Here is a 16,510-nt window from a genome sequence, read left to right as displayed (position 1 = left end):
TGCTTATTATTTATAACGATTTGGCATAAAAAGATTTTTTTGGGCAAAATATCAGAAATAGAACCTTTTTGCGATATATATCGTTCTGGAGGTGATCGCCAGCTCCACCATGTGCCGATAGCACTCGCGTTATCGATGACAGTCGCAGAATCTAACAACTTACCATATTTACTTTAATTTGGCTAAAATTTTGCGATGATACTGCCAGCGGATCGCCTGGAGCAATACAATACCAGTTTGGAGCAGCAGCTGAAGCATTTGGCCACCACCATAAGGAGTTACTTAAGCCTGAAATCTGCGACGACGCCTGAATTGTCGAATGAAGCGAATCGGTTGTGGGAGTTGGGCCAACGATATCGACTGGTCAAGGGGTAAACACTTAAATTGATGAAATAAAACAATGCTAAATTGCAATTTTGTTGCAGTTCCAACCAAGCTGCCACAGTTGCGCTACTTTCGGTGTGCCAGGATGTTTACCGAATCCTGCAGGACAGCATGTAAGTGGCCTAATCCTAGCCAGAAACTCCTCTGATTTGCGTTGCTGTCCATTTCATAGATCGAAGCTGGTTTACGAGCTAGTGCAGATATCCGCCCAAGTAACAGACTTCGAGATTGAGTGCCTGCATCTGAATCACGAGCAAAACCAAACCAAAACACCTGCGACATTGACCGAATTCAGGAATTTCCTTGAGGAATCGCTGAAACTGCTTCAGAATCAGGTCAAATATCTACAGCTACATCTTAGCCAGCTGCAACCCAAGTTCTCCGCACCCGAATCCTCTTTGGAGGCCTTCAAATCCGACCTTCACCTGCCGGAGCCTGCAGAAGCACGTATTACCCTCGGATTGGCCAAAATCGAAAGGCTGTCCAGTTTTCCGCTGACTTTGTAGTGGGAAAAGCAAATTTTCCTTTGCTATTCAGGCTGAATGCTGAAAGAATATAGAAATGTGCATCTCAGTGGTTCTAAACCATAATTTCCTATAAAATATTGTATATAAACTAACTGAGCTGTTGCCTTTTATTGTAAATACGTATGTATATTTTCAGTGCAGCTTCGGCCGTTCCAATATTTAAACAATTTTTTGCATAAGAAATACTAAATAATATCGGTATTCCTTTATACAAAACAATTGCCATTTTATTGCTTTTACTCTTTGTAAAATGTTAATGGTTCTCTGTGAAATATCTCATAGAGGACGAAGAAATAAAACATTTCTTCGAGATGTTAAGGTTTCCAGAACCTTTTGGCATCCAGTTTAACCGAAAACTGCGTTTATGAGGAAATCAACGAAACACAATGGTAATAGAGCTTTCCATGTGTTTTTAACCATTTAGGAACCATCCACTTTATTAGCATTTCGGCTGTGTGAATTTCTGTTGATTTCCGGGGAAGCAAAGATTTCTGCTAAATGCAAGTACAGATAGTTAAAGGAAGTCGCTGGAGACCACATTCCATTGGCAATTTTCACTGGGCACTCAAAAAAAACACAAAAACAAAAAAATAATGAAACCAAAACACAGGGCTTGATTGGTTTTCTTTTCGTACAAAGGCGGTCCAATGCTCTCGAGATTTATTTAAAACACATTTTGGCTGATTTTCTGGCGAATTAGGTGTGTATTTTCATTTGTTTATAACGAATATGCAGCAGCCTCGCGCGAATTTCTTGGCATTCGCTTCTTCTTCCCCACGAAAAAACAAGCCGCGTGCGAAAAACAGTTGCTGCGTGTGTGTAAAAAGATCTGGGGAATAATAAAAGGCGAGTTAGAAGGAGTGTTTACTGTGGCGAACATTGCAGGCGAACTTACCGTCTCGAGTTTGGTCGCCAATTAGCGCAGCCTCCTGGCTTCACGTTCGGATTCCAAAAGGGTCAGGATGTCGCCCTCGCGAACTGGTCCCTTCACGTTGCGGATGATCTGGCGGTTCTGCTCGCCCAGGAACTCAACCTTCACCTGAGTACACTGACCCTGGGAGCCGGTGCGGCCCAGAACCTTCATGACGCGTGCCCACACAACTGGTTTGTCCATGTTAGATCGCTAAAATTGCTAAAATTCGCAGAGAATTCACGTGCAAGTTGCGCTTCAATTGACAGCCGCAAGCAAAAAGGAAGTTGAGCGGTTATCGGCACGGCGACGTGAAGTTGGCTGCGCTGCGCAGGCCAATCGATAGGTGCGATTAACGGCGTCGCTCACTATCGATTGTGTGTGGCTATAAAATAGCCAACTAAATTATTTACTGCTCGAAAATTTGGATATTACTGTCCATATGCCAATGGTAGTTAAGCTAAAAAAATAATCTTATTAAAAATTTATTATTCTTAAGTCGTTGTACCACGAAGCGAACTAATATTTAAAGCGGCTTTGAAATTGTAGCTACGATTAGCTAAGTTTTGGCCACATACAGAAGCAAAAGAAAATTCTTTATTTTTTATTATTTATTTTTAAATTTTAAATTTTGCCATTAAATGTTGTTTTGAAATATTCTGTTATATTACTGTTATTGCAAGAATATATATTCTAGCTGAAAAATAGCCAGATTAAAAGGTGTAATCAGGCAAGTTGGCAGTACTGTAACGAGTGGCAAAAAGTGCTGTAAAATGTTTTTAGTACGTTTACCTCAGTCATGAAATGGTCTTTACTATAAAAAAATAAATATTTTGCTTAACTTAAATTTGCATATAATATAAGGTTTGCCTGTTTATTGTTATTTAGATATTAGGATTATAAAAACACGATAAATGACAGTTGCGGCGTTTTTCAGCACTGCTTGTCCCGCCAGAGTTGTCGGTCAACTTAAATGTCAACCAAATAAAACAATATGCAATTATATTAGCTATTTTGGCTATGAGTAAATGTTTCTAACAATTATTTAATGTATGTTTAATTGATGCCTAGGAAAATGACTCGCCGTGAGTAAGTGAGGAAGTGGAAAACAGCGTATTTGACCCACCGAATCAGACGCCCTGGCAACCCTAGACGTGGCACCACGTAGACATTTGACAGTGAAAGTCGTGTCTCCGCTTCGTGTCCACTTCGTGCCCCATCGGCTTCTGTTTTCGCCGCTTTACCACCGCCGCTCGTCACTTTTTCATTTTCACTCGATCGCGAAGGTTGTGTGTGCGTGCGTTTTTTTCCCCTCAGCCGATTTCCCAGCCGAATTTCCGTGTGTGCGCCGCGCATTCGATTGCATTTGGGAGCCCCTCGAAGACATTGAAGAAAAGAAGCGAACAAGATGAAGCATCTGATGTTCCTAATGCTGATGGTCCTGCCCATCGTCATCTGCACCTTCTCGGCGCGTAAGTAGAGCCCCATACGAACCATTATGAATCTTCGCCGATAAATAACAATCGCTCGGTGGGCGGGGGTGCTTCCCATCCGTATACGTGGCATTCTGCCGACACATTTGCTACGTGTATTATGCTTTATTCGCTTGCCAATCAGTGCATATCGTATGCTATCATCGTAATTCGGCGATTTTCATTCATCTTTAGTGGCCAAAATTTTCATCATACGGTCAAAACTGTTGAGTTGGCATGAACCGCATATCGCCTTCTCGCTCTGACTCGTGAGTTGGCTTGTCTGGGTTGGCTATTAATTCGTTTTGCCTCCAAGATCAAGGCTTTAAACTCAGCAAAATGGTGTTTTTTTTTTTTTAAGGATATACCGATTCTCGGTATATATCCAAGTTTCACATTGATCGGCTGACTATATCCCAGGTTTGGAGACAGGTGTAGTGCACTGTATATCAAGTCAAAGTACCCAATGGCATATAGCCCTGCAAGCTAAATGACCCAATTACAATTGTAATAAATATTGGTGTTTATTATTAAGGCTTCAAACACATATCATATCATCAATATATCATATCTCTGATTTATTTCAGAGATAATGAGCATGTAGTTCCGTGTACTTGTCTTCAATTCTCCAGCACTCACAATAACATTAATGTTTTTTCTTTAATTTACAGCCAACAAGTTTGGAGCCTATGCCGCCGAGGCCGTGGAGGACGACCTGGTGGACGTGGAAGGCGAGGAGGGCGCCGTGACTGGCGAGGATGCGGAAGCGGACGAGGACAATGACACGGGCAGCAGCAGTTCGCCGAATGCGGACACCTATCTGCTCTTCACGAAGCCACTGTACACACCTGGCCAGCAGCTGGATCTGCCCGGCGGCAAGCCCGTCGAGTTCCTGATTGGATTCACCAACAAGGGAGCCGAGGAATTCGTTATCGAGACGGTGGAGGCCTCCTTCCGCTATCCCATGGACTTCAACTACTTCATCCAGAACTTCTCGGCGGTGGCCTATAACCGTGAGGTAAAGCCCGGCTTCGAGTCGACCGTATCGTACACCTTCCTGCCCTCGGATCAGTTTGCCGGCCGTCCCTTTGGACTGAACATTGCACTGGCTTATCGCGATGCCAATGGCATTCAGTACAACGAGGCTGTGTTCAATGAGACCGTTCTGATTTCGGAGGTCGATGAGGGTCTGGATGGCGAGACCTTCTTCCTGTACGTCCTGCTGGCCGGCATTGTGGTCCTGCTTCTGGTCATCGGACAGCAGTATCTGCTCGGCAGCTCTGGCAAGAGGAAGCGTGCCGCTGCCAAGAAGGTGATCGAAACCGGTACCGCCAACGATAGCACCATCGACTACGATTGGGTGCCACAGGAGACGCTGCGGGCGCTGCAGAAGTCGCCGCCCAAGTCCAAGACGCCCAAGACCTCGCCCAAGCCCACCAAGCCGGCCAGTCCCAAGCCCGTTAGCCAGCAGAGTCCCAAGCAGCGCAAGGTCAAGCGTTCCGCTGGCGATGATTAAGTTCAAATCCGCTCAAGACTGCACATATCTCAACAACAACAACAACGAGAGCGGTAGCCACAACATCGGCTGCCTGCCGATGGAGCAGCAACAGCAAGTCCCCCCGCCCCTCCCGCCATTTTCATCCTGTAGGGAGCAGAGCATAAAGTTTCGTAATTAATTAGTTATGTACAATCATGTTCGATCATTTCTTCTAAAGATCATACTATCATAATTTTTTTTTCGTCTATCGAGATTGTTAGTCTTTAAACGAATGCCGAACCAACGTTTCCACAGATTTGTTTTAGAAATTTGAACTTTGAAATGCCCAAAACTGCACATACTCCAAACACAACAACAACAACAAAACAAATGAAAACAAACCAACAAAGAATGAAACCTAAAGAAATTCCTTTTGTGAAATTGTCTTCGTTTGTTGAAGACACATTATAGAAAAGAGAAGGAGCAGCTTAGAGAATGATTCGTTGAGTCGTCCAACTAAAAATGGAATATCGAACGAAAATGTAAGCTTAGACCGATCGATTGAGTTGTAAGACATGAAAGCCTTCCAATTGTACGATACGTTTAAATTAGTCCTACTATTACAAAGCGATTGATTGCTTATTGTTTATTTTTCGTTTTCCCCCCTCCCACATCCTCATTCCGATTTGGACTGTGTCATTCTTTTTCTGTTTGAACCGAAAGATGTTGAAGTGAGTTTTTTTTAGCTAGAGAAGTCGCAGGAAGTCGACCGATGAATAATGAGAAATTTTCTTACAACAAAATAAAATGAAAAAAAAAACATAAAAATAAAATAAAAAAAAAGAAAACTGCATTGTTTTTATTCATGTTGGGTAAACTGGAAAAATATTTGTAAATTTAATAGTTTATTAAAAGTATTATAGTTGCATAAACTTTTGTGCGGCGCCATCTGTTGGCGACCATGCTAAGTTACCATAAAACTGCATCGGCTAAACTTACATTTTAGAAGAGCTTTCACCGCTGTTAAAATTCGCCCACTCCACAGACCCGTTAGCAGCGCTGTTAAGCCCATGGCAACTTGTTGTCCTGCCGCTGTTAAGAATTTGCATCGCCCATTGTAAGTCATTCGTCAACAGACTCTCGTGCGGTTCGGTTCTCAGCCTCAGCCTTTGAATTCAGCATACTCACATCACAGTCACAGCAAGTCACTGCTCACTGCTCACTGCTCACTGGTCACTGATCACTGGTCACAGTTCACAGTTTACAGTCACGCAGTTACTGCTTTTGCCCGGTTTTCGAAAGATATTCGAAAGTGTTGAACACACATTTTTTTTTGGTTTTTGTGCTAAGCTAAGAAATTGAGTATATATGTATATATACACATATATATATATTTATATATAGTGTTCTGAATACCATTTTTCAAATCAAATATAAACGACCGAGCCGAAGTGAAAAGTGTGTGTGTGGCAAATATTTAATTCCCATTTGCGTTCCAAATCGGAGGAGGATTCAGCGAAGGAAGCTTGAGACACAGAGAACACATCGCAGTCAAAGGTGAGTGAAGTGCTTGACAAATGTAAATATGGTCAGTTGCGTTTTGAGAAGGACTCAAATTCCGACCGGGAGACCCACTTGTAGGTCCAAAATTGGGGCTATGTTTGCCACAAACAAACGGGCAGATGGAAAATGGGTTTTCAAATTTTCGGACTCCAAAACTATTATCTAAAACGAAACCGAAACTTTGGGGTAATTTTAAACGAAAGTTTATGCTTATAGTTACTTAAAAAATTAACAACTTGAAACGCCACTTATGAAACGGTAGTTAACAAAGGAAAACAACCTGTCAAAACCCTTTAATGAATTGCATTAGGGAAAATAGATTCTAAATGAACTGTTTTATTAGAGCAGTAATCGTAAAAGTGACGAATTAATAGCATTGATTAAATTACCCAAAAGTCCTTGCGAAATGTCGTACATACTTTTCCAATTTACGAAGCACTGCTGGTGGCACATTGGTGCTTCAGCTGCAGCTAAATTTCTAAGCAATTACGACTTTGGGTAAAATCTTAAAAGAAATATTTGAAATATCCCTGGCGTAATGTAAGCAATGAATTCATGAATGTCCTGGCAGGTGCCTATGTGCACATGTTTGCTTATTTGGCCCAGCATTTGTTTGTCTGTCAACAAAATGGTTGACTTGAATCGAGTTGAGTTGAGTTGAGTTTGGTTTGGTTTGGTTTGGTTTTCAGCCAACTTTGCAGGGGAAGAAAATGAAGTGAATTAATTACCTCTTCGGGCTTGAATTCGTAATTAATTCACTCTTGTTCCATGCCCGTCGTGTGGCTCCTTCTAATTCGACTTATAAATCATGTTGGATGAGCGCAGGAATTGGGGGAAACCAGCGGACAGGTGAGTTTACCCACTACGCAGGAGTAACAATTTGAATGGCAAAGACATTTTAAAGTCGTCGGGAATCTGGTCAAAAATATATATGTATATTACTGCCGAAGGGTAAAGTGTCTCAAACTTTAACTAATATCAACTTTTTTATGGTTACATGTGTGGCAATTTATATTTGGTTTTTGTTTTTGGGGAATTATCGTGCTTTGCAAAACTTTTGTTAACTTTTTAACGAATGTGAAATAGTTTTGCCCCATAAACTTTGTTCGCCGATTATTTAGTTGTGTTTATATTATATATTTTTTGCCTATTTTATAATTTATAATATTATTACTTGTGGGCGACTATACGAACCTAGTTTTACCATTTGGTGTAACCTCTTTGTCCAAAAGATTTGCTGTCATTTGCGTTTATTTTGGTTTTGCTTCTGTTTGGCTTTTTCTCTATCGGGTTGGGGGTGTAAATAATTTTCAAGCAATTTTACTTAATTGCCTTTTGCAGATAATAAATCATTTTCTTTGCAATTTGCGCCGACATCAAAAACCCGCACTTAAGCGGAGGTCCCCGCAGAATTCAGCCACCTCCCATTTTTGTTGGCCTTCATTCCAGTTAACCCCTTTCACCCACTCCCCCTCCCTCTCCCCCTTCAGCCACTTTCACCCACTTTCACTCGCTGCTCAATCAGACCTTAAGATGGCCTTAGTTGGTTGCTCCTTTTTTGTGTGACGCTATCTGCCTTTTTGCTAATTAACTTGGCTTGTTGCCTGTTGCCACAAATACAAATACAAATACGCACACACTTGCAGAAAGACGGAAAGTGTGCCTCACCTATACACACACACACACACATAATACAAGTTGAATGAGCTACGTTTTGAATTTCTTTGGAATTCGAAAATCTCATTAAAATGTTCGCCGAGTCTCAAGGATATGGGAAATATCGAGCGGGGTAAGCCCCCCAGAAAGGTGTGTCCTGGTTCAAAAATTGATTGTAGTTGGCATTGTATTGTTTTCCTAAGTTTATTTACCCAGTACTCTGTGGAACAACAAAGCTAAAAAACAAACAAACAAAGGTTAATAAATAGTCACTGTAAAAGTTTTGATTTTTGCATAGTAAAAAGAGTATTTATTATTTAGCAAATAGCAAGCAAAAGTTAAAAAGGAGAGTGCCAAAAAGTGAGTGCGCTAAAATTAGCTATGAAATTAAAAACAGAAAAATCGATTGAATTAAATCAAAAGAAAAATAAATAGAAAATCACAAGCAACAGACAACTCGAAAAATGAAAGTGAAAAAAAATGAAGAGGCAACAAGGAAATTCGAAAGCACCAAAAGAAAATCGGGGAAAAAAAGTGGCCAAAAGTCGCAAAAAAAAGTAAATTACAGTGCATTTGAAAATTCACAAAGAATATTAAAACAATCATCAAAGTATGCAAACATAATTTGATTATTTACTTTCAACTTTCCCCATCACCAACGGTCAAATCGTAAAGCCCGGATTTTAACGTAATGTACCGCACTGTAGTCGAATTGAAATATGAAATTATAATTGCATTTGCACACTGGACGGGCGAATACAAAAGATTTTCAAAAAAATAATCGCAAACGAAACTGTACCACTTAATCCCCCATTTTCACCTATGACCCCGATAACACCAATACTGGCAGACACAAGCATGTGCGATGACAACATTTTCCACACCCGAAACAAGAATGAAAAATGATAATTAAATAAGTACTAACAAGCAAATGGGAAATGGGAAGCGAGGAAATGCTGGAAAAACAGGGGGCGAGCTGAGGGTTAAGGACTCAGCTTGTAATTCACTTGGCAGACCAACCAAAGTTTCTCCTGCCGAAAATTTCTGGACAACACTTGTCAGGCACAGTGAAAAACTATTTTCGAAAGTGACAACGCATAGCATTTGGAATAAACGCCAAGTGAAAAACACCAAAGCTTTAACTTGATTGTTAATGTCTTAAATTAGACAAGAGTCTTCTTGTTTCTTTTTTACAACATATATGTAAAGTTAGAAAACTCTTTACTATGAAAACTATTTGATTTTATAATAATTTCCATACATTAAGATGTCTTTGATGCTTAAGAAGCTGAGCATATCCAATTAAAATCTTAAAGGATTTTGTATTATAGTTGATACAAACTAAGATTCCCGCCAACTTAGCTGGCAATTTAACAATGACACTGTTTTATGTACTTTTCAGTGTGACAAACGGGGAGACGGCATTGTAGGGTTAAAGTTAAGGGGGTGTTAAGGGGGCGTTAAGGGGGCTTTGCCAGAAGACCTACACGCAAAGTGGAGTAAGGCAGCGTAAAGTTAAGCAGAGACGACAACTTTTTTGTGCATGATAACGACAACAACACAACACTAATGGCCGTGTATGTATGGTATGGCATTCTACACGTGTGCCTGTCCGTGTGGCTTTCCTTCTGCACACATACATATATGTACATGTCTGTGTTGGTTATTTTCCCCCCACCCCCTCGGTGCACATGTGTGTGTGACAGGCGGCTGTCATTTGTAATGCGCTACGCAACAAGAAAAAGGATAAAGGATAAAGGGGGCGGCAAGCGGGAGGGGGGGGGGGGGGGAGGGGTGTGTGTGTGTGGAAAGGAGTGGCAAAGAATAACGAAAGGGAAACTATTTCCCGACTAAACTATTTCGGATTTCTCGTCAGCGGAAAAGCAGAAAAACCTCTAATGATACGAGCACGTACAACTGGACTGGAATAGTTCAAAACAACAATTAGGTGTTAAGCAACCGAAAGGAAAGCCAAGCCATTCAAGTACAAAACTGCTTTTGACATTTTCAACAAATTGGACTGGCTTCTTTCCGAGTTCTCAGGTTTGATCTTAATCTCTAAGTGAATATGAGCTTCAAATTATTATACAAATTACTTGAAACCCAAAGAACCACTAAGATGTTAGCTTTATAGTTGTTAATAAGGATGAACCCAAAAGATCATAACATTCGGTGACTATTTAGGTGTTAGTAAATAGGCAATAATATTCAGACACTAATTCTGTTTATTTAAATACTACCATAAATATCGGCTACTTTTCCGATTTTCGAAAAAAAAAATTTGACCAATTTTTCGTGCGTGGCCTTTTTCGTCATAACTTGGCCAAAAATGGCCGCACAGCTAAAATAAAGACTGTTTTGTGCTGCTAATAAACATAGCTAACTATGTCTATCCATACTTTTTCGATTTTCAAAAAAAAACAAAAGAGAACGCTATAGTCGAGTTCCCCGACTATCTGATACCCGTTACTCAGCTAGTGGAAGTGCGGGAGAGAGTTTTCAACACTGACAGTTTTTGCCGGTTTGTGGGCGTTAGAGTGGGCGTGGCAAAAAGTTTTTTTGCAAATCGATAGAAATTTACAAGACCAATACAAAAATGAAAAATTATTACAACATTTTTCAAAAGTGTGGGCTTGGCAGCTTTGGGCGGTTTGTGGGCGTTAGAGTGGGCGTGGCAACATGAATTGATAAACTTGCGCTGCTTCTATGTCTTGGGAGTCTGTATGCTTAATCTCAACTTTCTAGCTTTTGTAGTTCCTGAGATCTCGACGTTCATACGGACAGACAGACGGACGGACAGACGGACGGACAGACGGACGGACAGACGGACGGACAGACGGACATGGCCAGATCGACTCGGCTATTGATCCTGATCAAGAATATATATACTTTATATGGTCGCAAACGCTTCTACGTTTCCTACGAGTAACGGGTATACAAATTAAAAGTGCTCTAGAATAAGTACTTAAAGAGCCCTTTAACTATGCTATATGTACATATATATAAATATGTATGTATCTACGTCAGGGTCTGGATATATCCTGTTGAATTTCATAACAAAGCAGTAAAATATCTTGTCTCGGAACAATAACTCACACACACACACACACACACACACACATACATACACGTACACACAGAGAAAAGCGGGTAAACAATGCCATTGCTTGAACAATTTGAAAGCTGAATGGCGAAGAGAGGCGGGGGCCATAAGGAATTTTCGTTTGTCACTGCTGCTTTTGCTGAGCGCCGACAATATTCATAAATTTTTGAAATAAATGTTTACAGACACTTTGCAGGATTTGTTGTTGTTGTGTTGTTGTTGTTGTATATTTTCTGCATATTTTTGTTTTTGTTGTTTTTCTTACACTTTTTTTTTCGTCGCCGTACTTTGTTGTTGCGTAACGCACTTGATGCAGATGAGATATATCCCTGAATGGCGGGAAAAATGGCAGTATCTGTGTGAGTCTAGCTCATCTGCATGGTTGAGTGTGTGAGTGTTGACAGGATGGCAAATAGTTCACTCACTTATTCATGTCCGTTCATTTGCATCGAATGCGGCTTGTATTTGCCAGAGTTTCCACACTCTCTACACCTCTTTTCACCGCTGTCACATCGAATCGCAATCACGTCCGCAATACGACATGAAACTAAGTCGTCAACTTGACAGATTGTTAACTTGATTTTGACTTTGGTAATTGCCGTTTAAGCTGCTTTCAGGTTTGGCTTTTAAGTACCCAATCTAGTAAACAACCTATACAGGTTATCAAGAGTATGCAGAGTATTCTTTCAAACTGCATATGAAGTTTTATATAAGCTCTAGGTTTCTTGAAAATGAGCTGCATTAAATAGAAAATATGTAAGTTAGTTCTCCCCACTTTCGTTTGCTTTTTTGCTTGTTTCGCCGCAGTATTTTTTAATGTAATTTGGTTTGTTTGTTACTGTTTTCTAAATTGAGCTTGGCCCCTCACTTTAATCATTTTACTCGCTCTAATCTCTGGTACTTTTACTGGAAACTGAGCTGTGGATAGTGAGAGTTGCAATGTTCAAAGGGAATTTCTGGGCGAGTCCTGTGCATTTTTCATGAGGATTGCACACAGAGAGCAGCGCAGCATCAATTAAACACTTTTCTCCCAAAATAAAAATAAAAATAAAAATAGCCCGAGGGGGAAAAGTGGGAAAAGCGGGAAAGCAACAGCCGGACGGGTAATAAAATATTTACAAAAAAAAAAAAATTCCGGACAGCAAAGTGAGCGTTTTCTCTCAATCGTTAAGCGAAAAAAGAGAACGAGGATGGGCGAGAAAGAGATGGCGCCACTTGCCGAAGTGCCCTTTGCCAGCGGTGGTACGAAAGAGAGGGGGCTAGAAGACAGAGACAGAGAGAGAGAGAGGGAGAGAGGGAATCAATGTTCAAGTGGACTGAGCTACATAAGTGCATCCGTTGAGCACAGCTCCTTGAACATTTTTTTTAGCTGATTCGTTTATGCTATTTACCCGACTTCTACTGCCAAGTGCACAATTTGGTTCCGCTTTTGATACCCCGTAATTGTGCGGTAAACGGGCAGTATAAGGCCCATTTTTCAGCCGTAACGTAGAGCTTAAGTACTTATAGTAAACCAGATTTAAAATAGCATACAATTAAAATATATAGCATATAATTTCAACTGGTACAATTCTTATATGTTAAGCTTAAGTAAATGAACATCCAAAGATAAATAGTTTGGCTTAAAAGACTCGGACGTCTGTAAACAAATTGTGATCAGACTAGTACACGGTATCAAATGATCTATATACTAACCAATTGCAATGGCTATTTGCCCCAATGGAGAATGGGGGCGCCGAAGTTAATTCGATTAGTTGAAGGAAAACGAGTAGCTGCAGGAAATGCAATCCATTTGTAGGCAACTTTTTTTGGGCTACCTCATTACAGTAACATTTACATTGGGCTTTCTCCTTGATGGAAAACCTAAAACTTGATTTATGCCTACATTTTTGGGGGCCACACTTGATTTGTAGCCGTGCTGGAGTACGATTTGTGTGAAAATCTCCGACTTGCCATGCTTATCCTCCCGAGTTTCCCCATTTACCGCACATCCGATTTTGGTCAGATTCCTTTATGGGCTTTAAGTGGCCATTAGTTTTCATTTGCAAATGCTGTTTTTCTTTTTTTTGGTTTTTTTTTTGTCTGAATATGCGTATGTGTGAAAACGTTTAGGGTCAGCCCGCAGTTATTTGCTTAACTTCAAACATTGGTCTGTCTGCAAGGACACCAATTAGCCGGCGAAGAGGTCGTGAAAAATGGGCGGAGTTTGGGCCTAATTTGACGCACTGTATTTTCCTTTTTTCTCCCTTTTTTTCTCCTTTGTGTTCGCCTGACCTTTTTTAATTACACCATGTGTGTGTGTGTTCGTGTGTATTTAGTGTGTGTGGGTGTGGCAGAGAGTCCTTGTGTGGCTGGCCAATTATTTTACGCTTGATGTGGCAGCAAAAAAGGCAATAACTAGACCCGCATCGTGTACTTTTTTGGGCAACAAACTAGCAAAAAGTAATGAAGAAAAATGGTTATGGAAATAATCGCAGTTGGGGCTTATTTCTACGTTAAATTGAATACTTTTATCTACATACATATATGTATACTCGCCCTGTTTATTTGTCAATTGAAACATTATTATCTACGCCCGTATAATTACAGTGTTAAATGGTTATAATTTTAATTAAAATTCAAGTGTTCAGTTTCATTACCTGGTTTTTGCCGTATTAAATACACTTTTTTGTATTATTTGCCTTTTATTAGGTGTTTATTAGCCCATTTTAGCCTTAAAGCTCAAGTGAGTGTAAACAAGTACTGTGCTACCACTTCATCTTCAGTTGAAGTGCAATTAAGTTCAAAGGTTGCTTAGCTTGAGCGCTTCGAATTTTTTATTTAATTAATGCCCATGCGATGTTCCCTGTCTTTTCATCACATTAATTCACGAAAATGGCAGTGCTTTTGGAATTATTTTGAAGAATTAGCTGCCCAATGGTTTTTATTTTTATTTTCAATGATCAATGGTGTTTTTTAAAATGTCTTCGGCTTTCTTTCTTTCAGTGTGCTTTATTAAAGGACTTTTTAGTGCGCTCCCAGATGGAACCTTGATCATTTGTGACCTCGAAAGTCCGCACCAGCAACTAGTTTTTCCTTCCATTTTTCCCTTTTTTTTTTTTTGAACTCGTTAAGCCGGTTGCATGACACATCGCTCAATGGAATCAACTTGTATGCGATTGTGATTTTTTAATTGCACTGTTTGGCTGCCGAAAACAATGGGCGGGTGCTAAAGCGTTAGACAGAGAGAAAAGTTGGAAAAAAATAAAATGAAATTATTCGGTTGTCAGTTTCAAGTTGATTTTATTTTATCATCCTTTGTTATGCGTGCAGCAGATAATCAGCTTATTACAATTCATGTTCAGTACGTTTGTTTTCCTTTCATTCATTTTGGCTCTCTCTCTTTCTTCGTCTTTTTTTTTTTTTTGCATCCGCATTCACAAACAATGGTCTAAATTGATTTTAACCCCCTGCAGCCCCTGGGGGGCTGCCTTGTTCCACCCACAATCAAGGCTCTGCAAATATCAAATATCAACTTGCAACTTGTTTGTTCGAAACTTTCATTGAACATTGCATACTTATGGCAGGCGCATTGATTGGCCCTAGTTCTGCTGTTGAGCCACCCACGTTTTGCTTCTCCTACTTTCCCTCTTCCCTGGTGGGTAAAGCAAGTTCCATGGGCGGGGGGGAATTGCACAATGCTTAACTCTCGGCGGGCCAATGCGGCGTATACTTGATGCTTACTGCTAGTACTCGTATGTACCACATATCAAGCATACGCCGCGTGTACATTAAATGTATCAGGAGTAGCGGGTATCTGCTGTATTATTTAACAACAATATATATTTACTAGAATTTTATTTATTTTAATTGCCTTTATTCCCATAATTTTACATATTCCTTTATAAAGTTTAAGACAAAATTTATTTGAATTTTAAAATGAATCAAAGTTTCTAAAGAGAAGGCAACTTTCTTTGGGTTAAAGTGTAGAGGAAAAGGCGCAAATGTCCTGCGTTACTGGTCCAAAAATTTGCAGTTCGCTTTTGTTCATTGAAAATCTCTCGGGCTGCCGTCAGTCTATTGCTGTTACCCAAATCCCTCCATCGTCCTTTTGCTCCTTTAACATCCGCTGAATCCCATTGTCCACTTTCTCCACTGCCTGCTAGCTAAACGAATTTCATGACTAGGCTTCCGTTTCCCTTCTTTTTTTTTCGTTAACAAACTTTTGAGAGGGGCGGAAATAAGGAATTGAAAGAAACTAGTTTTAAATTGTATTATGCACAGCTTAGCGCTACTTAGTTAACTCGGAAAATTAAAAAATTGGATAGAAACTTTTCATAGAAAGGGAATCTTTCCCTAAAAAAAAATGGTGTTATAGTCACTGACTTTCCTACAAATGATTAAAGAAATCATTTATAATGGCAAAAATTGTAACTTTCAGGTTTAATGGCTCGAAAGTTTGTGCATTATTCTTTTTTTATGGCTTAAGAATTTATAACTATCGCCGATAGTAGAAGCAGACTCACTTCTCAGTTGCTCCCCCAGGTGGACCAGCACTCCTATTTTATTGCCCCTGGGATCATTACACCACAGGAGGGCAGCTGAAAATTGGCAACATATATTGAGTGCCTTGTGGAAGCATCTGCGGTCTGTTCGCATGATTTATGGACTGCATATAGCTCATTCAGGCCAAAAAAAATTGAGGTCATAGGGGCGGGGGCATGCAACGATGAAGCCCCAAAAAAAAAAGACCAAATAAAAAGAGGGAGAATTTTCCAGGTAGGCAAAGTGAAATGCAGCCAGGAAACTGGCATGCACAAAGTTGGAGTCGAGCAACAATATTTTCACTGCATCTTCAATGCAGGCAAAACACTCTACAGTGTGTGTGTTTGTGTTGGCCAACTTGGTTGTGGTCACAAAACTAAGGCTTTAAAACTTGCTCATATGAAACAATGCGGCTTATCTTATTTTAATACGACGTGGAAACAAATAGTAATGTGGTGAACATTTTATATGTTTCTTATTTTATATAGTCCTTTTTTTCACATTCCCAGCTGTCGTGGTAACTTTGTTGCAATTCTCAGGCGATTATATATAATTCAGATGCGCACGAATACACACACTTATGATGGCCGCGTTGGCGAGGTCCCGTTTCCGTTTCCGTTTCCTGTCCGCTGGCGTTTCCATTATGATTTCTATTATTCGCAGACTCGGCACAAAAATTGCGCTGAAAATGAAATGAAATAAAGATTCAGCTTAGGAGCAATGACGATGCCGATGGGGGATGATGACGATGATGATGGTGATGATGGCCAGGACGTTGGGGACCCGCACATCTGGAGTATTTATGGGCGCGGTGTGTGCATGCGAGGCCATAAAGCGCACATGGCCCCCAGGAGTAAGTGGTCAGCTCGGAACTTCGGTTTGCTGACAAGCACG

At 40.3% G+C, this 16,510-nt stretch overlaps 4 protein-coding genes across 4 annotated transcripts in view; 3 read left to right on the top strand and 1 right to left on the bottom strand.

Moving 5' to 3' along the window:
- Positions 1-117: 117 nt before the first annotated feature.
- Positions 118-1,003, top strand: LOC120456664. Its single transcript, XM_039643604.2, has 3 exons — positions 118-371; positions 426-497; positions 557-1,003. Exons 1-3 carry the CDS (start codon positions 196-198, stop codon positions 888-890), a joined length of 582 nt encoding a protein of 193 aa, XP_039499538.1. The 5' UTR covers positions 118-195; the 3' UTR covers positions 891-1,003.
- Positions 1,004-1,528: 525 nt separating this feature from the next.
- On the bottom strand, positions 1,529-2,115 carry LOC120456665 (40S ribosomal protein S28). The gene is made up of 2 exons (XM_039643605.2): positions 1,807-2,115; positions 1,529-1,740 (listed from the first exon to the last, which is right to left on the bottom strand). Exon 1 carries the CDS (start codon positions 2,023-2,025, stop codon positions 1,828-1,830), a length of 198 nt encoding a protein of 65 aa, XP_039499539.1. The 5' UTR covers positions 2,026-2,115; the 3' UTR covers positions 1,529-1,740; positions 1,807-1,827.
- Positions 2,116-3,038: 923 nt separating this feature from the next.
- On the top strand, positions 3,039-5,618 carry LOC120456299 (translocon-associated protein subunit alpha). Its single transcript, XM_039643046.2, has 2 exons — positions 3,039-3,293; positions 3,965-5,618. Exons 1-2 carry the CDS (start codon positions 3,230-3,232, stop codon positions 4,807-4,809), a joined length of 909 nt encoding a protein of 302 aa, XP_039498980.1. The 5' UTR covers positions 3,039-3,229; the 3' UTR covers positions 4,810-5,618.
- A 576-nt stretch (positions 5,619-6,194) lies between these two features.
- Positions 6,195-16,510, top strand: part of LOC120456653 — a 42,497-nt gene continuing 32,181 nt past the window's right edge. The window contains exon 1 of the mRNA XM_039643585.2: positions 6,195-6,327. The gene's annotated coding sequence lies outside the window, so the exon portion shown is untranslated. The remainder of the gene's footprint in view (positions 6,328-16,510) is intronic.

This window comes from Drosophila santomea, chromosome X, assembly GCF_016746245.2.
Source record: "Drosophila santomea strain STO CAGO 1482 chromosome X, Prin_Dsan_1.1, whole genome shotgun sequence".
Taxonomy (NCBI): domain Eukaryota; kingdom Metazoa; phylum Arthropoda; class Insecta; order Diptera; family Drosophilidae; genus Drosophila; species Drosophila santomea.
The sequence above is the reverse complement of the archived record's forward strand: the minus strand, read 5'-3'. Positions and strand labels throughout refer to the sequence as shown.